Consider the following 27,114-nt stretch of genomic DNA (forward strand, 5'->3'; position numbering starts at 1 on the left):
CTGATACATCTCAGGCTTGTGTCACTGTGGTGACTTCTTTCCCTTCCTTTCTTTCCTTTTAACTTACTCCTACTATGACTTTGCTTATCCCCTCTCCTCACCCCTAGAACCTTCTCCCTGTCAGTAAGAAGGGGCTGGTAAGAGTACCTATCTCATGGTGTTGTTAGGATACTACATAGAGATGGCTTAGAACAGTATGTAGAGAATTCCTAGGACAGAGTGCTTAGGCACACAGTGGGTGCTGTGGAAGGAAATGTTAACTATGAGTGTTATTACTGCCCCCCTAATTCTTTGCAGAATGTCGCACCCCCAAGACACTCATTTCATCAGACCCCACCTCTGCCCCAAAGTCTGCAGTCTGAGACTGAGAGCCCGTGTAGCAGTCATCCCTAGAGTGAGCATGCCCAATGAATTGCCAGGGCATGGGGACAGAAAATTATGATGGCTTTTGTGTTTTTATTTCATTCTTTTAAATTTTCTACTTTTGGAGTGTGTTTTATACTCAGTTCAATTCAGTTGCTCAGTTGTGTCTGACTCTTTGCGACCCCATGGACTGCAGCACACCAGGCTTCCCTGTCCTTCACCAACTCCTGGAGCTTGCTCAAACTCATGTCCATCAAGTTGGTGATGCCATCCAACCATCTCATCCTCTGTCATCCCCTTCTCCTCCTGCCTTCAATCTTTCCCAGCATCAGGGTCTTTTATACTGGATAGTTTTGAATAAAGGTGTTTTTCTTATTGTTCAGTCACTAAGCCATGTCTGACTCTTTGCAACCCCATGGACTGCAGCCCACCAGGCTTCCTGGTCCTTCAGTATCTCCCAGAGTTTGCTCAAACTCATGTCCATTAAGTCGATGGTACCATCCAACCATCTCATCCTCTGTTGCTCCCTTCTCCTCCTGTCCTCAATCTTTCCCAGCATCAGGATCTTTTCCAGTGAGTTGGTTTTTGCATCAGGTGGCCAACGTATTGGCCACTTTCACTTTCATCAAGAGGCTCTTTAATTCTTCTTCACTTTCTGCCACAAGGATGGTGTCATCTGCATATTTGAGGTTATTGATATTTCTCCCAGCAATCTGAATTCCAGCTTGTGCTTCTTCCAGCCCAGCGTTTCTCAGGATGTACTCTGCATATAAGTTAAATAAGCAGGGTGACAATATACAGCCTTGATGTACTCCTTTTCCTATTTGGAACCAGTCTGTTGTTCCATGTCCAGTTCTAACTGTTGCTTCCTGACCTGCATACAGGTTTCTCAAGAGGCAGATGGTCTGGTATTCCCATCTCTTTCAGAATTTTCCACAGTTTATTGTGATCCACACAGTCAAAGGCTTTGGCATAGTCAATAAAGCAGAAATAGATGTTTTTCTGGAACTCTCTTGCTTTTTCGATGATCCAGCAGATGTTAGCCATTTGATCTCTGGTTCCTCTGCCTTTTCTAAAACCAGCATGAACATCAGGAAGTTCACGGTTCACGTATTGCTGAAGCCTGGCTTGGAGAATTCTGAGCATCACTTTACTAGCATGTGAGATGAGTGGAACTGTGGGGCAGTTTGAGCATTCTTTGGCATTGCCACCTTTACTTTTATCTATATCTTTGCATAAAAGTATCTAATTCACAAATATGTATGATGCAAGTACATACATTAATAAATAAATGAATATATATGTGTATATATATATATATATATATATGGATATACAATCAGTGGTATGTTGAAAGTATTTTGCTGATAGAAGTGCAAGCAAACAAGTCTTGAAGGTCAGGTCCAGAGCCTGAGCCTGGCGTTGCCCTGTGGTGGCCCCAGTCTGGCAGCCCTGACTCACCTCCACCTCCCAGCCTCGTGACCCTCACACTCTCCACCTGCCCACTTCGTGCTTTTGGATTTCTGTCATTGCTTCTCCCCTCTCCCTGCTCCTGGAGTGTTCTCCCTGATTTTCTCATTTTCTTTTCCTATCCAGAAGTTCACCTTAATGCCACCTGTTCCATCAAGCCTTCTGGGACAATTCCAACTTGGAACGCTCCCTCTAAGTTCCCTAGACCTACCTTATCAATACCACTCATGTGGCCCCATTGCTTTCTCCATTGCGTTGGGACCCTTGGCCATGTATGTTTCTTGGTTATCCTATGTTAACTCTCACATGGATGTGCCTTTAAATTATAATTTACTTGCAGACTTTATTTTGAGGTGTATATTGTTTCTCCCATTTATCTGGAGACACACACCTATACTTGTTGGATGACATTAATGTATCTATTTTTTTTTATCACAGTAAAATATAATTATTTGTGCTGATGTGCTGTGTGCTCACTTGTGTCTGACTCATTGCGACCCCATGGACTGTAGCCTGCCAGACACCCCGATCCGTGGGGTTTTCCAGACAAGAATACTGGAATGGGTTGTCATTTCCTTCTCCAGGGGATCTCCCCAACCCAGGGATCGAACCCGCGTCTCTTGCGTCTCCCGCATTGCAGGTGGATTCTTAGCTGCTTGAACCACTGGGGAAGCCCTGTGCTATTATTTACTATAAGGTAAAGATTCATTTGTTATACATTTGGGATCTGAATGTGCTTGGATTTGCCAGCATGCTTCAGCTCGAGGCAGGCAGACATTTATCTACAGTGCATTAATGAACGTCTTTTGTATGTGGATTCATTGTTTTCTTTTATTCCAGGTGACCTAAAAATCATAATCCTTGTGTTTAATGCCTTTATTTCAGTGCTTGTAGTTCCAAGTTCTGAATGGTCTCCTGGGAAGGAGGCCATTCTAGTGAGGAAAGCTGGATGGTACACAGAACATATCCATTTAATCTGAGTTTTCCCCCTCTTCAAACATTGTGAGAACGGCTGTTTCATCAGCCAGGTTTCATCAGTTTGTGACAGCAGCTGTGCAATCACTGAATCTGCCATTGGTCTTAGAATCAGAAGACAGAGGTTTGAATCTTGCTTTTTATCACCCGCTGGTTTCATGGACTTGATCAAGTCATCTAACCTCTCAAGTCATCTAATCTTATCTGTAAAATAAGCTTAATAAACTATAATTCTCAGAATTCTTATGAGGATTGATTGAGATATGGTCTGTGAATATGCTAGACACCTGGAAGGTGGTCAGCTTAAAGGAAAAGAAAAAAGGGATCACTTCCTCTGTCCCCTGTGAGCCTTCTGATGCAAAATGTACTTTGGGGAGAAACAGACAGCTTCGGGGAGTGGACCTACCTGACTGAGCAATCTTAGGTTGGCGCTCGAAGGCTGGCCATCCAGGCAGCCTGACTGTCTCTAATAAAATGTCTGTGGCATCCCCAGGGAGCATGGAGATTAATTAGTTCATTTTTGTAAAGTGCTTTGAAGGTGAAAAGTGCTGTATAAGTGGAATGGTTGAATTGCTATTGGAAATGTAATCATGGTAGTGCCATATTCTGGCAGTCTTGCCTGTCTTGGACATCAGTAATCAATAGCAGAGAAGGTTCTAAGATGTCTTACTTGATAAGAAAGGATTCACTGTGGGGTTTGTGATAACACAGTTCTTTCTGTAGTCTTGCAGTTAGCAACTTGCCAGTTCTTCTCAGCGGAGGAATGCTAGTGTCCTTTAAGAAATAGCAATCTCATCCTCTGGCTTCTTGGGGCTCTTGCTAGGGCAGCCTGGTGGTAAATCCCAGCCAGCTCAAGCAGAGGGACAGTTTCCCAGTTGGGAATGCTTTGTGGGTCCTGGGCCCTTGAGCTTCCACCCAGCTCCCCACCGCTAACCTTACAGAAGTTAAGGAAGAGTTAAGAGACGTTGATGTGGGCCAGTGTGGATAACCAATGCAGAGTGGTGCCGTGAACTAGTAGAAGGAGATGTGGCTTAACTGTGTGACCCGGGGCTGGTCACTTCTCTGAACCTTAATCTTCTCACCTGTTTCATGGGATCATAGTGGTTGATGAGCACAGTAATAAAGGTGCTCGCAGGAAGGAGGTTTCTTCCATTCTGAGGAGAGTTTAAAAGTCAGGAAAGGTTTTGCAGAACTGGGATCCCTGAGCTGGACTCTAAAGGTTGAATCATAGTTTGTCAGGTGAATGATGTAAGGAAAGGGCATCCATGGCAAAAGGAACAGCGCGTGTGGGGCCAGGAAACAGCACATCTGAATGGACCCTCTCCCTGTTCTTGTAATATATCTGCTACCCCATGGGTTGCACAGACTTGGTTCCCCCTTTGAGGAAGCCAGGAAGAACTTCTTGGTATTGATGTTGGTGTCTGTGAGCAGATTGGTCCTGAGAACTGTATTCCTGCGGAGCCCGGTACCCCTTCACAACTCTGACATTTCCCCTGTGAGTTCTCTGGTTGTTTTTTCACTGACACTATAAACCATAAGTTGAATGTGGGGCCAGATGAAGCTCTGATACTAAAACACAGAGTATGTAGTAGATTTGTCTAGAATTTAATATGCATTACTTGGTGTTTTGTCTCTTAAGCAAAGTTTTTCTTTGTTAAAACAAACATGTATAAAGAATTTATACAGCGCACATGGTTATGCATATTTATTGCAGAGAATCTGTTAATAATCTATGCCTCGTCAGATTTTGCATTTCTGTTGAAATAACAAATGTGGCACTTGGTACAACTGAAGAAGTTCGGTGAATTCTCTCTTATTGGGGAGAAGAAAGGCCAGTTCCTTTTTTCCGAACTTCATTTTCTTCAGTCGTCTTTAGCGCTGGCCAGCTTCCCAGGTGGTGCATCTGGGGGGGCTGACTGCTTTTCTGGCTCCAAGTGATTTTGTCTTTTTTTTTCCCCTCTCACTCCCTTTGCTCTAGCACACATAGGCACTCGCCTTGGGACTGTTAGCACTGCTCCTGCGGGTAAGAGCACAGACTCTGGATGGTCCTCTGTGTTACATGGAGGGGAAGACATGTGCCAGTGGCCACTGAGAGGTTGTGGCCGGGGGCAGATCAGGAGCCTGGGGAACCGCAAAGTGGCTGATGGGGGGCTCTGGATTAGATGAGAGGGAGGGGAGCCCAAGAACAGATATCATTTTCCCCTGCAAAGTGCAAGGCGGGTGTGGGGAAGGGGAGGGGGGTTAGAAGTGTTACATACAGAGCGGTTGAAGTGTTCTCGGTGGCCATGTCCACATGTAAAAGGCAGGAGCCCAGGCTGCAGGAGCAGCCTCTGTTAGAACCCAGCTTTGGCACTCACCCCTTGTTGGATCTTGGTCAAGCCAGACATCTCGCCTCTCTGAGCCTCACTTCCCATATCTGTTAACATGTGCATGTGTGCACTTTCTTTACAGGAAGGTAGGAAGGCCCCTGCTGCGTGGTACTGGTACTGAAATGGGTGATCACGCATTCTCTTGTAGTTCTTTGCTTACCCCTGGGAGCACAGCCATGGAATATAGCCTTAATTCAAGTTTTGTTTTTGTTGTAGTAACCGGCAAGGTGTTCACCTGGGGCCGAGCGGACTACGGGCAGCTGGGGAGGACAGTGGAGACTCGTGAAGGCTGGCAGTCAGAGAAACAGGATCCATCCCTCCCTGGCTCCGGGCCACAGAAGGGCACACCTTCGTGTCTGCCTTGCTTAACGGGAGCAACCGAGGTAGGAAGTGACCTCTTTCCACAGGGGTGATGTGTCTCTCTTCCTTGTCGTTTGGGGGAGTGTTCACTGAAGGCCTACTGTGTGCTTATAGTCCAAGCCATACAGTGAGTTCCACACAGGAGCCTGAAGGGGTCTTTGCTTTGTTGTTCACGTTGAATATGGTAGAAAAGGCAGTTACCCAGATACCTGTACTGTAGGGCAGACTGTGACTCCTTTAGAGATTCCAGGGGCTCTGGGTCCACTTCGGAGGGTGAGAGCTGCATTCAGGGTACAGGGCTGGGTTGGGCTTTGTGGAGGGCCTGGCTTGAGCTGTGCCTTGGAGTATGGGTGAGACTTGAGCAGGCATGAGAGGGAAAGGAGGACTTTCTGGTGGGCACCGCAGCTGCAGCAGAGTTGGGGTGGGAAGTGAGGATGGTGTTTGGGGAGCATTGGTGGTTCTGTTTGGCTGGAGCCTGGGGTGTCTGTGGTGGGGAGTATGAGATAATATCAGAAGGATGAGTTGGAACTTTATCAGAGGGGCCTCTACTACTAAGCTGAGTAGTTTGCGCTTCTGTTTATATTTCCCAGTGTAGAAAACACAGTCGTTCAGTTGCTTATTCAAGCCCCTTCGTTCCCTGAAATGTCTTGAATTTCTCCATTTAAGGCAGGAGTCTTAATTTCTGCAGGGTATGTGTTTCTTTTACTAAACTTTATTTTACTGCTGTCCTTAAAAAAGAAAAGAAAAGGCTAGGTTTTTGAGAAGAAGGAGGATGGCCACTCAGGAAATGTGCCTCTGAACCCAAGTTGGCTTCATGTAGGAGTTCAGTCTTCATTGAGTCTGTCAAAAAATTAATAAGCTAGTGAGACTTCTGTAATTAGCATCAGACTAATTACAACCCTCTCCATACCTAGAGGGCTTCCCCTCCCCTGGGGCCTGCCTGGCCTCCTCCTTCCGGGTATGTAGGACGGTTCTCAATTTCTGCCTCACATCCCAGCCCTGGTCCTCCTGGGTCTTTCCTTGGTGCTGGGTTGAGTCTGTCTGTTTTTTCTTTTGTTGTAAAGGAATGGAACAATACCAATTTAGATATGATAACGCTAGTAATAAAACCACCTGTTATCTTGCCACCCTAACACAACCACATTCCTTTTCTGCCTATACACATGTAGACACTTTACAAAGTTGTAGTGATGGCATTTATGATCTTTTATAGTCAGACTTCATTTATTTGATCACAAATGCCTTGCTTTGTTTCTTCCTGGTCTTTGATTACTCAAAATAACTGTCTAATATTATATGGTTTGAAGGTTCTGGGGTTTTCCAAACCATTCTGTGAATATTGGACATTGAGATCATTTCTTTTCTTTCTTTCTTTTTTTTTTTTTAGTCACTATTGTGAATTCTGCAGCAAATATTCTGTTAACTGTTTCTTGAAGGGAAAATCTTGGGGATGACATTGCAGGGGCAAAGGCCATGAGCATCTTCATGGCTTCTGCTGTATTTCTGTAGATTGTGTTTGAGAGACGTTGACTCCAGTGAAGGAGGGAATGCAGTACTTGAGCTAGTGCTGTCTGCTGAGTGAGGAAGGTGCTGAGAGCTTGGTACCTGTTGCTGCAGACTCTTTTGCTTTCCTTTTCTTTCCCAGGATGCTTAAGATGTAGTGGTCAGGTAGCATAGCAGAGGCACACTGGCTTCATGGATTTTTCTGAGTCTCTGGTTTTATTGGCAAGACGAGGCAAGAATACCTACCACAGAAGGTCATCGATGAAGATCACACGCAAAGTTTTTGGCATCTGCCCAGCATGCAGTACCTGTGGGGTCCTTTCTCTTCTTCCCCTTTGGAGCCTTGGAAGGCCCGGCAGTGGTCATGCTATGTAGCCCTGTGGCAGTGCAAGCAGATAGCTGGAGAGCCTCATCCTGATGTGATTTTTTTATTGAGCTTCTTGGAAGGGCGGTGTGAGGAGTCAGCTTGAGCTCTGAGCCCTGTAGCAGCTTCATTTCTGTGCTCCCCTCCGTTTCCTCTCCAGACTCCGGAAAGCTGGTACCAGTGTGTGTACTCACTGGTCTCACTGCAGGCGCAGACCCCAGGTCGTTTCCTGTTGGTAAATTGGATCTGGGAATTCTCTCTGCTGTTGATGTCTAGGTCTGGCTGCTCAGGCAGCTATTTACTGGAGGCCCAGAGCTGTAAGCTGCTAGGAGTGGGTTCACCTTAGGGAAGACCAGAGCAGTAATAAACCGGGGGATACCCTAGTAGGGGCTTGGCCAGGGAGGTGCACAGACACCTGGGGAGAAAGGAACAGCCTTGGACTGAGCTGATTGCTGACCGGAGTAGCCCATAGCTGACCTGTTACCTTCTGCTATGTCCAGGGATAAACGGAGGGAGGAGGGAGCTATCTGGGCTGAGGCCTCAGGTAGGATGTCTGCCCAGGAGGATCCAGAGAGACAACCAAGTGGGAGAGGAAGGCACAGGTAGACACAGCTGGACTCCGGTCTGACTGACCCCTCCCACGAACAAAGGAAAGCAAATAAATCCTGTGTAACTTGGTGGTTATTATGGCCCAGGAAGCATGCTAAATGCTTTACATTTATTCTTTCATTCTTACAATAAACTTGGACATAGATGTTATAATCACTGTGGTAAAAATAAGGAGACTAATGGGTTAGTTGCTGGCCTTGGATCACACAGTAGGTAAACTGTGGGGCTGGGACTTGGACTTGAAGCTCTCATACTCTCTGTAGAGATGAAACAATGTTGCCTGTGTATGCTCACTGGCAGGGAAGTTCTGGGAGTCAGTATCTCTGATTCTTTGAGAGTCCCAGTTCTTTTCTTCTGAGCCCCGTCTTATCTCTAGCCTGAGAAAGACTGAGATTTTAGACCAGACAGGCCGTGGTTCAGTGTTCTTACAGTACTGAAGACTGTGTTTCATGTACTTTCAGCTTTGCCTTAGGTACTGGCCCTCTCTAACCACTCTTGGAAAATTCCAGGGTGAGCACAATGGTTGGGATTACCCCCATGCACATGTCAGGGTAGGGTGTGGGTGAACTGCTTTGTCTGCTCCCTGCCAGGAGCCTTTTGCTTTCTAAGTGCCCGGTGGGGCTACTCTCTGTTCATTTCCTGTGGAACACTGCTTCCGAACTCCACCCAAAGGGAGAAGCCCACACTTCCCAGTAGGACAGAAGTATCTGTACTCACTTAGTGGGTTCAGTGGGGCTCCCCCAGGATTCTGAAGCAGCTAGAGTAGGGTACCTGTTATGTTAGTAGAACTATCAGGAGACATTCTTGACTGAAGGTCAACAGCCTCTGAGGGTACAAGGTCCAGCTTGGGGTTCAAAAGACCTGGGTCTAGCCATGATTCTTCCCTGACTGGGTAAACTTGGGCAAACCCCTTTCCTCCTGTACCCACCTCCTTTTATTTGGAGAGTCATTCAATCATGTCCAACTCTTTGTGACCCCATGGACTGTTGTCTACCAGGCTCTTCTGTCCATGGAATTCTCTAGGCCAGGATACTGGAGTGAGTAGGTAGCTGATCCCTTCTCCAGGTGATCTTTCTAACCCAGGGATCGAACCCAGGTCTCCCACATTGCAGGTGAATTCTTTACCGTCTGAGCTACCAGGGAAGCCCAAGAGTACTGGGCTATCCTTTCTCCAGTGGATCTTCCTGATCCAGGAATTGAACTAGGGTCTCCTGCATTGCAGGTGGATTCTTTACCAGCTGAGCTACCAGGGAAGCCCCATGATTCTGCCCTGACTGGCTAAACTTGGATAAACCCCATTCCTCCTGTACCCTTAGTTCTCCAATATATAGGTTAGGGTTGTTAGACCAGGTGATTCCTTAAGTTTCTTATACCTCTTAAAGTCCCTTCCATGTCTGATTCTTATTTTAAGGAGATGATCATTACTTAAATTTGTAATGACTCCTGCCTCTAGAGTCCCTAGGTGTCACAGCCAAGGTCACTCAACCCCAAGCTACTGGCCTTACTTTGGCAGATCTGGAAATGTTGGCTCTGCTTTCTGCCCTTGTTCCTCATGCCCAGGGCCTCCAGTTCCAGTTTAGGTCATTGGGACTTGGATGCTCCCACCTGGCCCTCCCAGGACTTGCAGTTCGGCTCTGACTCCTGTCCCTGTGGCTGTGACCTTATTGCTGGTAACAGCAGACCTGGGTGACTCCACGTTCCTACATCCCCCTCCTGCCACCCCCGTTGCTGGTTCTGTGTGTGTTATCCCACCTTTGTGCATGTCTCTTGGGTTTATCCCCTTCTTGGCTTTGGGCTGTTGCCCATTCTGTAGGCAACTTGGGGAACATTGGTTGACACCTACCATATGCTTACTTTGGATCACACGGTGGTGGCTGGGGAGGTGGGTACAAAGATAAATACTCTTTGCCATCAAAGAATTTCCAGGTGTGTAAATAAATTCCTTACCATGTAGAGTGAAAAGTGCTGTGGGAGATATGTGCAAAAGGCCAAGGGAGCAGTGAAGATGGAATGATTTACTCTGAAGACAATAACCAAAAAAAAGTGTTTGGACTGGGTTCTTAGAGATGCATAGGAGTTTAGCTAAGGGAGAAGGACATTCCAGGCAGAGGGGACAACATGAACTAAAGCCTTGAATCTGGATCTGCTTTTAGCTCCTGGAAGGAAGGTCAAGGAGCGGGATGGCTGACCCGGCCAGTGGTCCAGCTGAATTTTATAGTCTGGCTGCCTGTTTCACTTGTTCCATCACTGCCATCCATCCTTCTGGTAGGAGTCCTGTCTAAAAGAAAGTAACTCTCATGTGCGTTCTCTCTCTTGATCCCAGTGTGATGCTGTGAAGTAGGCCAGAATAGGAATGTTTATCCTTGTTTTATAAGTGAGGAAACTGAGACACGGAGAGGCTTGCTGAGACAAAGAGCCTGCTTCCCACTGTTTCTGAGAGCCTGGCTCTGGGCTCCGTCTGCAGCCATGGTCCTGAGTCATGTTCCTGGTTTAAATTCTGCCCACGTCTGGTTGAAGAGCACCAGATCCCAGCCAGGGAGCTGAGTGCACACGTGCACGTGTGCACATATGCAGCCATTGGAGCAAGAAACATGGAAATAAACAAAAGTTGAACCAGGGATTGGGTAATTGTCAAGCCCAAATGTCACCAACCCTCATTTTGCTACAGGACTGAAACTGTTTGTTGGAGAATCAACCTGTGCACAGGGTCTAAGTGAAATCTGTCAGAATGAGTGGGAAAGAAGCTATTTTTAGTTTGCAGAGTCACTCACTCAGCTGTGTTAGCTGAGGTTTGAGCCAGTCCCCTACGCTTTCCACAGTGTTATTTCTGAAGGAGAAATACCACTTGAATGCTGTGTAAAACCCATTAATGAACCTGGAAGTTTCCAGAGCGTCTTTGTCCTGCATCTCCCTCAGAAGGCTGCCTTTCCTGAATGACCTTCCTCCTTTCCTATATTTAATACATTTCTAATTTTAAGTTTGTGTCAAGACTGTGGGACTTTGGTGCCCTAAATAACACAGAAATCTACCACCAGCAATCAGCTGAGTCCGGAGGGCTCTGACAGAATGGAACACAACCTGAAAAAGCATCCCCAAGTAGCTTTCTGGGAAGTAATCCGCAGCATCCTGGCTCTTCTTAAGGGGCAGGAGGTCTCTGAGACCAAGGCGTCTGGCTGCCCAAGCTGTCCGCGTGGAGCGGTTTCAGAGGCCTCCCCAGATGCGGGGGGCAGTGTTCATCCAAACAGGGTTTCGTTGGAGATTAAAAAAGCCAGCACATCTATGCTGTAGCTGCTGACCTAACCGGAGGAGAAAAACACAAAACAAACCTCAAAGCGGGGAACTGGATTTGTTTGTGTGAACACTCAGGAGAGAGAAGGAGTCACCAGTCAGGGCTGTCTTGTTTGAAATTGATGGTCAAGGATCTGATGCAGAAGCGCTTATTTACTGCCCGCTGTTTTTCTTATTTATTTGTATTTATTCACCTCTTCTCACTGAACTATATAAGATCCAGGAGGGCAAGGACCTTATCATCTCGTTCAAAGCCATGTTCCCAGTGTCTGGCATAGATCCTGGCACCTCAGAGGTGCTTAGTGGATGTTCACTGATTGAACACATTGAGAAAGAGATGGTTTCCGAGGCTGCGGTCCTCTTCAGCTCCTCTTCAGCTTCTCCCTCTCTCTCTCTGTCGCTACAGTCTGTGCTTCTCAATCCCAGGCCAGTTCCAGAATAAGCACTTCCATGTTCTCAGGCATTTGGGCATCAAATGTCCAACAGAGCCAGAAAATGGACAGACCTGTAAAATGCCTGAGCAACCTGGAAGTTTCCTATGAAGTCTGTTGATGGCGAGCCTTATCGTCTTTTAGTGTTTCACAGTTGACCAGTTTATGCCTTCACGCATGTTTATCTTTGGTTTTTCTTCTTTTATCCAGCAGATGCTTATGTCTGCCTGTCTGTCTGAGCACTCCATGAGTTGAACGGGGGCAGCAGAGCAGAGTGGGACAGGTCCTGTCTTAGGAGCTTGTGAGCTGGTGGCAGGGCTAGGTAAAAAGTTCATTGCAGGACAAGCAGAATGTGTCAGAGGCGGTGAGAGTCTGACATTGAAACTTTGTTGATCCCATCCCTTCCCCTGCCCTCGGGGACCTTTTTCTTTCTTGCATTTTCAGTCCCTGTGGTTCTTTTGGGTTCTACAGGGTTGGGGTAGGGTGGGGTGGTGGGGGTGGGAGGTGGTGACTGGAAAGGCTTCCTGAATTGGAAGCTTTGACATTAAGTTAGTTCTCAAGGGAGTTAATGTGAAGTAACAGGGGAATCTTGGCAAGAACTTGCATTAAGAGGAAAGCAGAGGAAGAGCAGCCAGATAGAGATGATTATTGACAGGAGAGGGAGAAAGCGAGCCAGGAACTGCAGCGTCGCAGAAGCCCGGGGGATTTCAGCAGGAGGTCAGGGAGAGAGACGAGACCACTGGCCTTGGCGATGGGGAGTGGGGATGATGCATCAGAGACCAGCTCAGGTGGAGGCTAACGCAAGGACGTGGTACAAATGGAAGGCTGAGGAGAAACCCAGCTGCAGGCGTGAACAACAGAATCAGGAGATTCGGTGGTCAAAGGAGGTTGAGGACGAGCACAGACACTTGAAAGGAGAGCTTGGTTTGTTAGTTTTATAAGCTCGGGGAACCTGGGGTGGGACAGAAACCTGAACGCAAGGATCAGAGAGCAGGGAAGAGAGAAATCTTCTGAGGACAGAGGCAAGGGCAGGGGCTGGGGGATGTGGCTGGAACAGGGCTGCCAATGCAATGAGGCTGAAGAGGGACATCGCTGTGAAGGGCTTAGTTCCAACAGGAAAGAAGGATGCTTTTTCTTTCAGCACAGGCATAAAGAGAAAAGGGGCTGTGGGAAGATGGAAGTTTTAAGGTGGAGAAGAGCAATGCTTTCACTGAAGTGTGTGCACCATTTGTTGTCATGTTTTATCTTAGTTTCGTTTATTTATCCAGTCAGTGTTTACTGCATCCTGCTGTGGGCCAGGCACAGTGCTGTGAGCCAAGTTTTCACAAAGAAAAGGCAAAGTTGCTAACCTGACGCTGTAATACCGTATTTATTAGTAATACAGTCCTTACTAGTCTGTCCATCTCTAAATCAACCTGGAGCTCTTTGAGGGCCTAAGTGTCTTATTTATTTTTATATAATTAGGGCGAGGCTTGGTACAAAGTAAATCATCAGGAGAAGTGCGCTGACACAGTGCAAGAACTCCTGTTGGGGGGCATAAATCTTGCTTAGATCAAAAGACACATTGTCTGCTGCCGTGATGAGATTAGTGTGAGGAGGCTTCCAGGGAGGGATAGTTCGCTTTACTCTGCAGTGGGTGCATCCTGGTAGCACTCTGCAGACTCCAGACTGGGTCCTTTCCTGAGGAAAAGCAGCGAAGAGAGGACTGGCCTCAATGAGGACTGGCACAGAGATGTTAACTCATGACCACGGTCAAGCCTACTGCTTTCTGGAGTTGGATCTCTGGTGGACAGAGGCTTGAATATGGAGTGAAACCTGGGTTGGAATTTCTGCTCTGTCACCTATAGTCCATATGTCTTTGGGCCAGTCAAAACCTCTCCAAGCGTTAGTTTTCTCATCTACAAAATGGGAGTAATAATATCTAGTTTACCTTGCCCACAGGATTATTGAAAAATGCAAATAAACTATATAAGGGCTCTTATGAACTGTAAAGTGCTGTACAAAAGAGTTACTATTGGGTTCATAACATGCGAGCCACTCTGTACTTCAGATACATGTTTTATTATAAGTTTGAATCAGAGCTGCTCTTCTGTCTTAATCACTTGAGATCTTAGGAGCTACAAAGAACCATCTTAGATCTTGTGGCAAAACTTCTTAGAATCGTGAAAGTGAAAGTTGCTCAGTCGTGTCCAAGTCTTTGGGACCCCCACGGAGACTATACAGTCCATGGAATTCTCCAGGGCAGAATTCTGGAGTGGGTAGCCTTTCCCTTCTCCAGGTGATCTTCCCAACCCAGGGATCGAACCCAGGTCTCCCACATAGCAGGTGGGTTCTTTACCAGCTGAGCTACAAGAGAAGCCCAAGAATACTGGAGTGGGTAGCCTATCCCTTCTCCAGCAGATCTTCCCAACCCAGAATCAAACCAGGGTCACCTGCATTGCAGGTGGATTCTTTACCAACTGAGCTATGAGGGAAGCCCTTAGAATCACAACCAGTGGAAATACTGGAGGCCCAGTACTTGGGAATCCATGGCCAATCTCCATGCGGTTCCTGGGAGCGTGAATTCCTGTCTTTTGAAGTAGCCATCAGCATCCACAGCAAGGATGTTTCCAGTGCTTCCTCTCAGCAGCAGAGGAAATTCATCAGGGCTGATTTAAAGTCCCAGTGACCTCATGTGTCACCACCACGCTCTGCAGCATTACGACTGCCCCAGGCTGTGCCCAGGGTCATCCTGGAGCTGACCAAGCTCTCTACTGTTGCCTTTGACCTTGAAAACCTGGCTGTCCCAGGGTAAAAGTAAATCATGCTGAGGTTTAGAGTGAAAACAGGAGCCAATGAGGGTTCAAAGAAGGCTGCAGTGGTTTGATGAGAGACGTACAAAGTCTGTGAAGGCTGAGTGAGCTGTCAGTGAATCAGTCGTCCAGGGGACTAAAACTACCTCCATCTCCACCACTGTCCCTCTAGCTTGGACCCCTACTATCTGTTGATGACAATGACCACCCCTTAGTTGAGAACCCCTTGTTTCTAGCTGGGCTCATTCTGGCTGCCTCCACCCAGCTGCCAAAATAATGAACTAAAATATAAATCTGACCATGTTAGGATCTTATTTTTAAAAAACATTTTAAAAAAATACAGAAAGCATCCTTTCCCACAATAAACACTTATTGGAAACCCAACTGGAAAACTTTATATGGAAGAAATTTAGCTGAGCCTTCAGGATATAGTGGAAAATGAGACCCAACCTCTGCCCTCAAGAGGTACAAGAAACACAGAGTCCCTAGTCCCCACAGCCAGTGTGCCAAGAATGCGGTTATTAGAGCGTGAGTTTCAGAATTGTTGTTGGCCTTGTTCACCACTGTGTCTCCATCACCTTAACTAGTGCCTAGCACACAGTAGGTCATCAGCAAATAATTGTCATGGGGATGAATATACTTTTTGATGGCTTCCCATACAGGATGAAGTCCAGAATCTCTGACTTGTCCTAAGAGATTGATCCCACCCCTGTCAATATCCAACCTCACCTTCTATCACTTCTCCCTTGCACTTTGCAACTCATCGTGGCCAAACCAGAGAAATCATGTTGTTTGTTACTTCTGGGTCTTTGCATGGATTGGTTCTTCTGCCTTCCTTTGCCCTTAGCTGCTTGGACAACTGCTGCCCGCTCCCCACACCCCCAGTGAATAACAAGGGTGATGTCTTGTATTCATCTCAGTTTTTCTGCCATCCAGCTTGACAGACTTGTCTTTTCTTTCAAAGTTTTCCTTCATTTGGTGTCATTACCCACCTGCCTTGACTCTGTTGAGCTGCTTTCCACTTTCTCTCCACCTCCCTTTTTCCCTGAGACCTCTTGAGATTCCAGCTCTGGAATTTGGTAGGCTGCTGGAGGCCTGGCTTCTTGGCTGTGATGAACTCTGGCCTTCCTTTTGCCTTTCTTAAATGCCTTCTCCCTCCCACACTCATCCAGTCCAGACAGCTGGATCTCTCTGCCAGTTCTAGCAGAGAACTGGGACAGGAACCTTACCCTGGATTTTGCCAGTCTCATTGCCCGGGGAATAGATTCTGTGTCCTGGACCCCTGGTCACTGTTTGGGACCTTGTTTGGAATGGCTGGTTCCCCAGTAGAGCGTCAAGTGTTTAATTCCAAGGGTTATCACTGCTTGGAGCTTCCTGCTGGAGGCCTTCTTTGGTATTGGCAATGGTCTGAATCAAGCCTCTCTTTGCCAGTTCCTTTGGATATATTATACTGAATGGTTGCCTTAGGAACCAACCCTGTAGTTACCCCTCTTCCCCAAGGTTAATCCCGTTCAGTTCCAGACTCTTCTTTGCCTCCAGTGTCCTGAGGTGCTGAGGCCTTGGCTGGTAGGCTCCCCATGAGGTAGGTAAAGAGAAAACATTCTCATCACTTCCAAGGAAGCAAAACCAGGCCTTTCTTTTGGCATGTAGCCTTAAGAACCCCAAGACGCCAGGTCATTTGATAGTGGGACCACCCAATTATGACTAGAAGGAAGAAGTTAGTCTTTGTGTGATTCTGTAATTCCCTTCTGTGATGCAGTGGTTCTGTCTGTGGGAGCTCTGCAGGTGGTGGCCACCACCTCCTGCATCTGCAGCTTGCTATTTGTATGGGAGCTTTTTTTACTGGATGCCTGGTGTCATCCAAGATGGGGGAGACTGACTGTGGTAGCAGAAATGGAAGCAGTCAGAGATGTCTTTGTGAAAAGAGCAGCTGCTGTGACAATCAGCCGTGAATCTTCTGGCTTTTCAGAGGGGCCAAAAGTGCAAGGAGAAAGGAGAGCAGGAGGCAGAGTCGAAGCCACTCGTAGGTGCTGGGGGCTGCTTGTCGCTGCCTTTAGGACCTTCCAGGTGCCACTTCAGGAGATCCAGCTGGCTGGGGACAGTTGTTCATGGCTGCTGATCAAAATATATGTGTCGCTGTAGCCAGCACTGCCGGGATTGCTTGAGGAAAGTTCCTCATCTAGAAAGATAATTTAGTCATTGTTGAGTATCTTCTCTGTTTTATTTCCATGGGAGCCCTTTTGGGTAAGATTTTTTTAATATCATTACTAACCTAGAGCATGCACATCATTTGAGGATAAGAGTCTGTGTGAAGGAGCAACCAGTAGGAGAGGGAATTGGGAGAATCAAGTGACTTTACATTGTCATTTGATTTTTGGACCAACTGCTCTGAGCCTCTGGTTTTGCATCTGTCAGGTATAATCCTGCTTATTAGGCCTGCTTCTCCGAGTGGTTGTCAAAATGATGTTATGAATGTGAAAGTATTTTATAACCATGAAGCAACAAACAAATGTTAGTTAAGCTGGTTGATTTCTTTGTCATATCTAGTCTTCTGTGGGTTTTCAGGCAACTTCCATTTCTTACAGCTCTTTGGAAATTGTTGTCAGTTGTCATAGAGCTGGAGTTTGATATGAATCATTTCCGTGATTCTTGGGTTCCTCTTTATCCATTATTACCTGTCAGTGCATTTGAGCTGTGGACTTAGAATGTGACAACAGGGAGGACACAGAGTTCTACAGCTTTCGAAATGGGATGTGACTGACGGCATGAATCTCCTACAGGTAAGAGCTGAGACCGTGAGAGCAGAAAGATCTAGGGGCAGTGTCATAGAATAGTTGTTGGCCAGGCATCTTGAATCTTTGGGAGAGCTTCTCATAGGAGATGAAATTTGCAGTCTGGGGGAGACTGAATTTGGTAGGTGAGAAGAAGATCAAGCCTTTTAGGCTCCTGAAAGATCTATGGGAAGCGGCTGGTTGCTTCTGAGATGATAAACGTGGGGATGGTGTTGGCAGGCTTGGGTCTGAGCACAGAGATTGGCAATTAAGAAAGACATGATGGGGAACCCTAGGATTTTTTTTTTAAGGATTTTTAAGAAATAATAAAGGCTCCTTTTTGTTGAACATTGACTATGTGCCATCCATCATACACTGTATAAACATCCCTTTCAATTCTTACCGCATTCCCGTGAAGCAGTATACTATGTTATTCCCATTCGTAGATGGGGAAATCAAAGCTTGGGGAAGTAACTTATCTGGGGACACAGCTGGGAAGTGGCAGAGCTACACAGTGGCTCTGTGGCAGTATCATGAAAGAATGGACACCCAGGTGACTGGATAGTGGTTGTGCAGGCTACAGGGCAGAGGTGATTGAGAATGGTGCTCACCAACCACCACCTCCTAAACGGCCAGATGGTGCCAGAGGAGATAGAACCTGTGAAATTCATTCTCCCCTCTTTGGTATCTGGGCACAGACTAGGCCAGTGGTGCCCTTCCTTCCCCCAAAACTGCCACTTTAAAGCTGGGACAGTGAAATGTACCTTTGAAGAATTAGGAGGAGTTATTTTAATTGCTTAGGGTCCTTTCTTGAGCTTTTATTTCCATTCATAGTGGCAAGGAGCCATGCTGTGTAGGGCCACCTAAGACGGATGGGTCATGGTGGAGAGTTCTGACAAAACGTGGTCCACTGGAGAAGGGAATGGCAAACCACTTTGGTAATCTTGCCTTGAGAACCCCATCAACAGTATGAAAAAGCAAAAAGATATAACATGGATGAGTTTTGGCATATTTCAACCCCAGCCCCCTTACCTGCAAATCCAAGTTGTATGACTTTACAAGATTCAGATTACAGCTTACCCAGCTGATTACCTTAGACAGTTACCATTTCAAATGTAAGCTACATGAGGACAAATACCATGTCTTGGTTGTGGCTGTATCTTTCGTGCATGACACAGTGTCTAGAAAGCAGTAGTTGCTTCAATTCTAGTTATGGAATTGAATGGAAACCTCTCCTCAGAAGTCTGAGTCACTTGTTACTATTTAGTTTTACTCTAGCATCTAATCACCCCGTGTATGGTGGTCTTCCAGAGGAAAGCATATGGTACTGCAGAGTAGACATTGTATTTTAGGATTTGGGGGCAATCTCATACCCTGATGAGCAGGGGGCAAGAGGCTAGGTCACACAGCAGGTGCTTGGAGAATCCTTAGGGATTTGAGCTCCACCTACTCAGAAGCAGGCTTGGACAGGTCTGCAGATGGGTAGCTGCTGATTGCTAACAGAGTTGTGATGTATTCATTCTGGAGGAAGAGGAATGGAAACAGAACACTGACTCCTCTGGTTGTCTCAGCTTGAGGGGCATTGAAACAGAAGGAGCTTTCTTAGTCTGCAGTGTTCCATTCCTCAGATGCTGATGTAAAGGCGAGAGTGCAGAGGCAAGAAAATGGTGCATTTCCCTTGGCACCCCTCAAGGTGAAAATTCCACTACTGCATGGCGACTTGTAGGAGCAGTTCCATAGTTACTACTATACAGGCATTTATCATTCTGCTCCCTGGGCACATTTTGCCAAGCTGCATTAATTTCCCCATTTTTTCCGACACTCACCAGCTCTGTGGTGATGATGCATGTGGGGGCCGAAGCCTTCCCCATCAGAGTTTGCAGTGTAGTGAAAAGAGCAGTGTCTTAGCTATAATGCCAGCAGGTAGCATCCTCTAAGTCTCGGTGGGGTGCCAGGTTCTTTGCTAAGCCCTTTAATCCTCATGACAACCCAGAATCATTGCGGTTATTATTCCTCAGTTTTTAGATAAGGAGAGTGAGGCTTGGGGGTGGTCACTTGTCCAAGGCCACATGGTTAGTAAGTGACAGAGTTGTGATTAAAATCCAGATGCTACTGCAAAGCCTAGGCTGTGAAATAACCAGGATTGCATTTCAAACCTGAATGTTAATTCTCTGTGGGGCTTGGAGTCAGAGAATCTGCTTCCTGGGCTTCAGCTTTTAGATCTGTGTAATGACAAGCAATTCCAAGGTTTTTTCCCCAAGCTCTAAGGCCACTACCAGAGAAGGAAATGGCAACCCATTCCAGTATTCTTGCCTGGAGAACTCCATGGACAGGAGCCTGGCAAGGTACAGTCTATGCAGTTGCAGAGTCAGACACGACTGTGTGCCTAACACATACGCAAGGCCACTACCATTCTGGTTTGGTTAGAACTCTTCCCTATCTGGATTTCTTTTTAGCTTTAAAACTTTTTTTGTTGTTGTTTCATAGGCTAGTTGCTATGTATTAATTCCACAGAAACAACATTAACAACATTAATATCAATAATTAACAACATTAATATCAGGCAGTTAAGAATATATATTATATAAAATAATATAGATCGGTACTCTCCTTTAGAACTTTATATGGTAATGGAAATGGTCTGCATTGGTTCAATGCAGTAGTTGATAGTATAATAATATAAAACCAAGCAGAATATGGATTCTTCCATTCACATCTCGTCTTAAATTTGTCTCCCATGTTCCAACTAAGTCTTCTGATTTCCATGTTGATTTTTCCAGAGGTCTAATACTTGATATATTATTATATTTGTGTTAGGCTTTTAACCTTCAGCACACCCAAACGTACAATATTGCATCATTATTTTCCTGCCTGTGAGGCATATGGAAAAGATGGATACTGTTATGTGCATTTCACAAATAAGGAAACAGATGCAGAGAGTTATATATGCTACCAAGAGCTAAGTAAATACTTTTTGCATGAATCAGTGACTTACCTAAAGCCATTTTTGGAGCAGTAGCACCAGGATTGGAAACTCAGATCTTCTGATTCTCAGCTAGAGTTTCTTTATCACTGGTGTGTCAAGCATAGAGAGACTCTGCTCATGAAGGAGAATTCTTTTAATGTTAGATATGGGAGTTTTTCTTTTCACTTGATATTTTTCTGTATTATTTGATCTTTAACTCCAAATAGGTATCATCTTAATTATAATAATAAAATAGATGTTTGGAAAAATTATAAGAAAAAGTGAAAGTCACTAAGTCATGTCTGACTCTGTGACCCCATGGATTATACAGTCCGTGGAATTCTCTAGGCCAGAATACTGGAGTGGGTAGCCTTTCCCTTCTTCAGGGGGGTCTTCCCACCCCAGGGAATCAGACCCAGGTCTCCCGCATTGCAGGCAGATTCTTTACCAACTGAGCTATCAGGGAAGCCCGAGGCTGCTTATCAGAGCTATTCCTCTTTTGTAGATGTGAGAACGCTCATGCTAGTCATATAGACAGGTTTTCCATTTGGTATCTGCTGTGAGAAGAGGTTTGAACCCCCGTCTTGATTCCATTTCTGGTAATGGTGAAGTAGTTCTTTTGGAGCAGGCCCCACAGAAAGCAACTGTAAACTCAGATAAAATGTAAAAATATAACCCCATGAAGGAAGTGGAGAGTGACCAAAAACAGGCCTATTTTTCACAAGGTCCTGAAAGTCAAGGACAGACTGCGAAACTGTTCCAAACTGAAGGATTCTAAAGGGGTGTGGCTTCTAAATGAAATATACCATTGTGAATTGGAGCCTTTGTTGTATAGGACTTTAGTGGAATGATGGGAGAAATCTAAATGGAGTCTGTAGTTGTGTGGGTACTCACATACCAGTGTTACTTTTTTAGTTTTGATAGTTGAATTGTTGTTATGCAGAGAGTATTGATGGTTTTGGTGACAAATACACTCACATATTTTAGATTGATAAGGCATCAGATTGGTAACTGGCTCGGAGATAGTTCAGGAAAAAAAAATGGAGAAAGAGAGGAAAGGGAGCAAAGATGGTGAAATGTTAATATTTGGAGTATAGGAGTTTTCTTTATATAGTATTGCAGCTTTGCTAGAATTTATTTCAAAATATATAGTATTGCAACTTTGCTAGAATTTGTTTCAAAAAGAGGTTTAAAAACTTCATGCTGAATTTCCTTAAAAATTTTTTCTACACCTATTGAGAGATGATCATATGATTGTTATTCTTCAACTTGTTAATATAATCTATCACAATGATTTGCAGAAATTGAACCATACTTGCGACTCTGGGATAAACCCCATTTGATCATGATGTACGATTCTTTTAATGTCTTGTTGAATTTAGGTTGTTAATATTTTTGCTGAGGACTTTGCATCTATGTTCATCAGTGATGTATGTGTGTTAGTTGTTTAGTCATGTCTGACTCTTTGCAGCCCCATGGACTGTAGCCTGCCAGGTCTCCTCTCTCCATGGAATTCTCCAGGCAAGAATACTGGAGTGGGTTGCCATTCCCTTTTCCAGAGGGTCTTCCCAACCCAGGGATTGAACATTGGTCTCCTGCATTACAGGCAGATTGTTTACCATCTGAGCCACCAGGCAAGCCCTGGCCTGTAAATTTTTGTGTATGTCTGTGGTGTCTTTGTCTGATTTTGGTATTAGGGTGGTGCTGGCCTTACAGAATGAGTCGAGAAATGTTCCTTCTGTGATTCTGGGGACTAGTTTAAGAATATAGGTGTTGACTCTTCTTTAAGTGTTTGGTAATGTTTAAATTCACCTGTGAAGCTGTCTGGTCCTGGACTTTTTGTTGTTGGTAAGTTGTTTATTTATTTTTCTAATTTGATTTTATACTGGTAATTGGCCTGCTCATATTTTCTATTCCTTCCTGATTCAGTCTTGGGAGATTGTATATTTCTAAGAATTTGTCCACTTCTTCTAGGTTGTCCATTTTATTGGCCGAATAATAATGAAAATTTGTAGGCTGCAGCCAAAGCAATGCTTTTGGGGAAATTGATAATTTTAAGTGCACATATTATTAAGTGTTCAATTCAGTGACTTAAGGTTTTGCCTTTAGAAGCTGAAAAAAGAAAAGTAAGCCCCAAGTAAGTAGAAAGAAGGAAACAATAAAGATAAGAGTAGGAATTAATGAAATAGGAAACTGACAAAGATAGAGAAAAATAACAAAGCCAAAAGAATTCTCTGAAAATATCAACAAATAACTAGCTGGACTGATTAAGAAAAAAGAGAAATATATGTTTCAAAAAAAATCAAACTCATAGAAGGAGAGTAGAATGGTAATTGCCAGGTGGAGGAAATGCGGGGATGTTGGTCAAAGGATTCAGTTATGTGGGATGAATAAATTATAGAGATTAATGTGTAGTATGGTGTGTGTGTGTGCTAAGTCACTTTCAGTCATGTCCAACTCTTTGTGGCCCTTTGAATTGTAGCCCACCAGCCTCCTCTGTCCATGGGATTCTCCAGGCAAGAATAGTGGAGTGGGTTGCCACAACCTCCTCCAGGGGATCTTCCCAACCCAGGGACTGAACCCATGTCTCTTATGTCTCCTGCATTGGCAGGTGGGTTCTTGCCACTAGCACCACATGGGAAGCCCGTGTAGTATGGTAGCTATAGATAATAATACTGTATTATATACTTGCAATTTGCTAAGTGAGTTGTAGATCTTAAGTGTTCTTAACACACACAAGTAACTATGTGAAGTGATAGGTGTGCTAGTTAGCTTGATTGTAGTAATCATTTTACAGTGTATATGTATATCAAATTCCATTGCACATCTTAGATACATACAGTTTTTATTTGTCAATTATACCTCAATAAAATTGGAAAAAATTTTAACATCCATTTTTGATAATAACTCTAATTTTGGCAAATTAGAAATAGAAGGGAACTTCTACAGTCTAATAAAGGGCATTTATAAAAAGCAAATGTCATAATTAATGGTAAAAAATTGGAAGTGTTCCTTTTAAGATTAAACTAAGGCAAGTGTGCCCTCTCTCAGCATTTTTATTAAACCTCATACTGGAAGGAGATTCTAGTGAGTTCCATAAGGTAAGAAAACGCAAAATTAGGCTTAAAAATGAGAAAGGAATAAATCTGTTTTTATTTGCAGATGAGATGATTGTTGACATAGGAAGTCTTAAGGAATCTAGAAGATAACTTTAGATAGAAGCAAGAAGTGAATTTAACAGAGTAAAGGCTCAACGTTCAGAAATTGATTTTTTTATACAGCAGCAACAAAAAATTGAAAGATCTTAAAAGTATTCTTTTATGATTATATTGCAAAACATAATAAAATATTCAGGTATAAACTTAACAAAAAAAAAAAATCTGAAAGACCTGTATATAAGAATTCTGAAACAGTGCTGTGAGAAGTTAAAGACCTAAATAAATGGAAAGATAAATAACATTTATGGATTGAAAGACTCAGTATTGTCAGTCCTCCCCAAGTTGATGTATAGATTTAAAGCAGCCCCAGTCAAAGAGGCTTTTCTTGGGGTAGAAATTGACAAACCAATTCCAACATTTATATGGCAACATAAAGAACCTTGATTATACAAAGCAGTCTTGAAAAACAAGAAAAGTTAAAGGATTCACATTACCTAACTTGAAGGTTTGCTGTAAAAGTACAGTATGTTAACAATAAAAATGAAAATAATTTGATTTACAGATATACAATGGAATTTTATGCAGCCATAAAAAGGAATGGATTCAAGTCAGTTCTGATGAGGTTGATGAACCTAGAGCCTGTTATACAGAGTGAAGTAAATCAGAAAGGGAAAAACGATTATTGTATATTATCACATATATGGAATCTAGGAAAATGGTGCTGATGAACCTATTTGCAGGGCAGGAATAGAGACACACGCAGAGAATGGACTTGTGGACGCAGTTGGGATGAAGGATGGGATGAGTTGAGAGAGTTGCATTGAAACGTATACACTATCGTGTGTAAAACAGAGAGCTAGTGGGAGTTGCTGTGTAACACAGGGAGCGCCACCTGGGGCTCTGTGACAACCTAGGAGGGTGGGATGAGGTGAGAGGTGGGAGGGAGGCTCCAGAGGGAGGGGACATACATACATATGGCTGATTCATGTATGGCAGAAACCAGCACAATATTGTAAAGCAATTTCCTCCAATTAAAACTAAATTTAAATTTAAAAAATTAATTCATTAAAAAAAAAGAATCTGCCTGCCAATGCAGGAGATGCAAGAGACACAGACTTGATCCCTGGATCAGGAAGATGCCCTGGATTAGGACATGGCAACCCTCTCCAGTATTCTTGCCTGGAAAATTCCATGGACAGAGTCTGGTGGGGAGTCCATGGGGTTGCAGAGAGTTGGACATGACTGAGCACGCATGCATGCACACTCAAACTCAGGGAAGAGGAGCGCCTGGCCCACGGCTGCGCAGCAGGCCGGTGCTCGAACTCAGGGAAGAGGAGCGCCTGGCCCGTGGCTGCGCAGCAGGCCAGTGGCAGTGCTGGGCCTGCGCCCAGCCTCCCAGAGCACTGTCTTTCGTGCTCTCCCAGGTGGCCTTGTCAGCATTCTCAGACATTAGTACATTGAGAGGAGTACTGAGGTTTCAGGGTGGCTCAGGTTTTCTCTGACTCCTCTTTTTGGTCTGAAAAGTGGTTTTCAAGCTTCCCTGTGATGCCTGTGAGAGTGAATTCAGTTGATTCACTAGACCCTGTTCAGCTTTCCTTTTCTGTGCTAGGCTGGAAGAGGGAAGGAGCAGCCCGCTGGAGGGTGTACTGCCTGTGTTACTAAAACGGTTTTTCTGGGTCTCTTTCCTCTGCAGTTAGCACCTTTAATTAAAAATAAAATAAATAATGGTGTTCCTTCTCCTTTCCAAATATTGCTGAGAATCTTTGTGTTGTTGCTCTTGGTTGCGTGTTCTGATGATGTCTGAGCACTAAGAGCAAATTGAGAAAGGGACTGAGAACACCATTACGGAAGAGGTTTTCTCAAGGGGAATGGCCAAGTCTAGAATAGAACAGCCATCTGCTGCCAGATGGACAGGGTGCCCCTGAGCTACGAATCTGACCCAGGAGCTGGCCTTGCAGTGTGTTTGCTCTTTGGGGATACCCCTTGTGTCTTTGTTCCCTGCTGGCTCGTGAATTCCCCCTCCCTCACCCAGGCTGCTCTGGCCCCCAGGATCCTGCTGCCTGTGATGTCTGGGCACACACAGATGATCCAGCAGAAGCCAGCAGTACACTGTATTCATGCAGCGAGGTGGCACCTCTGCTCCTCTGCAGTGAAACGCCCAAATTAATTCACCATTGTTAGCAGTCCTTCCAGCTGAGGAGACTCATGGCAGTTCAGAGTATTCTGGTGCAAGAGGTGGGGTTGAGGTGGAATTTTCTGTCCACCCTCAAAATGCTCTTGCCGGATATACCCTGATACTTCATTATCCTGGAAGCTGACAGGCTAGGGGAGGGAGGCAGAGACAGGTCTGTGGGTGGATAAAATTCAGAGTAATGAAGTCCACCATCCTTTTTTTATGTTAGAAGAAACTCCTATGTTTCCTGCATTGTCATCCAACTTGTTTACTATGAATATGCTTTTCTGCTCTCACTTCTTTCCTCTACCCTAATCTTCCTTTCTCTTTTTCCTTGTCCTGCCACTCTTCTTCCTCCCAGCCCTGCCCCACCTTCTACTTCTGTATCATTTGTTCTTCTGAGAATATGAAAATATGGAATGGTAGGGGAAATACCATCGCCAAACTCCTACCCCTTCCCCAGGTATTAGAGTCATCATTTAAAGAGAGAGTCAAGAATGTGACTTTCCTGCATTCAAGGTTTATTACGTTTGTTATACGCTGTCCCACCCAGGGAACTGTCTGATGAGAGCGAGGCTGCAGCCAAGCTAAGGAGGAACAAGAAACCAAGGTGAAAATGGATCATCTTTCCCTCACCATCATCTGTTCCATCAATTCAGTCTTCTCTGAGAGCCACAAGTATTCCTGCCTGTCTGCTCTGGGGAGCTGTATGAATATGTAGCTTTGTTTATGCATCTCTTTAGCATTAAGATGCTGTTTGTTCACTTGCTTTAACTTGGTTCTGTATCAGCCACCCTGGGGAAGCAGGGCTTCTCTCATTTCCTCATGCCGTCCTTCCTAGCATGTGCTGTCATTTCCTGTTTGCTTACAGTCACTCTTGAGTCCCAAGTATGAACTTCATATTTCCCCATATTGTAGTCACTGACAACTTGAAATAATGACTGAAGTCTCCTCTGATACTGAGCAAAGAGACGCATAGAAGGTTGGAGAGTATGGGGGCATCTCCTGATATCAGGGGTTCTAGAGTCCCTGCTGGGTCAGAGATTCTGTAATGTCACACATCAAACTGGAAGTCAGGATACCAGGTTTAGACCCTATAACCTGGTATTCTAGCTAGTAACTTGCTGCATGGACAGATCCCCATCCTTCTCTTAGTTTTCTTCATTTATTACAAGCTTCAGTACCTGCTGGGGCATCAGTTTAAGTTAAGCTGCGTATTCTCTATTGTTGACCAAGCTATTCAACTATTGAAGTATATTGTTTTTTGAAACTTGTTGGCTCAAACAAATAGTGGGACAAAGGAAAAACATCTCAGGTTTATATTTGACACTCTCACTTGTCCTTTCCTCCATGCCATGAGTGGATCACAGCTGCAGAACAAAGCCTTTAGGACCAGTTTAGGTCTTCAGGAAGGTTATCATGAGGACTGTTATCTGAGGGCCAGTAGCAGGGGTCCCAGCAACATGTGCGCTGGGCAGAAGGACCTTTACCACTTGGGGCTGTAAGGGTACAGTGGCTATTGT

General features: G+C 44.9%; 1 protein-coding gene across 5 annotated transcripts in view; it reads left to right on the forward strand.

Annotated features, from left to right (window-relative positions):
• SERGEF (secretion regulating guanine nucleotide exchange factor) overlaps nt 1-27,114 on the forward strand; it is a 256,384-nt gene that overhangs the window by 51,845 nt on the left and 177,425 nt on the right. For 3 of the 5 annotated variants that reach the window (XR_011445941.1, XM_070289324.1, XM_070289325.1), the window contains exons 9-10: nt 5,394-5,560; nt 10,167-10,278. Coding sequence is in view for 4 of the 5 variants with exons in the window: in XM_070289324.1 (XP_070145425.1) it covers nt 5,394-5,560; nt 10,167-10,278 (279 nt within the window). In the remaining variant the exon portion in view is untranslated. The remainder of the gene's footprint in view (nt 1-5,393; nt 5,561-10,166; nt 10,279-27,114) is intronic. The other 2 variants (XM_069554240.1, XM_070289323.1) reach the window with 1 other exon arrangement.

Source organism: Ovis canadensis, chromosome 15 (assembly GCF_042477335.2).
Source record: "Ovis canadensis isolate MfBH-ARS-UI-01 breed Bighorn chromosome 15, ARS-UI_OviCan_v2, whole genome shotgun sequence".
In the NCBI taxonomy this organism is placed as follows: Eukaryota; Metazoa; Chordata; class Mammalia; order Artiodactyla; family Bovidae; genus Ovis; species Ovis canadensis.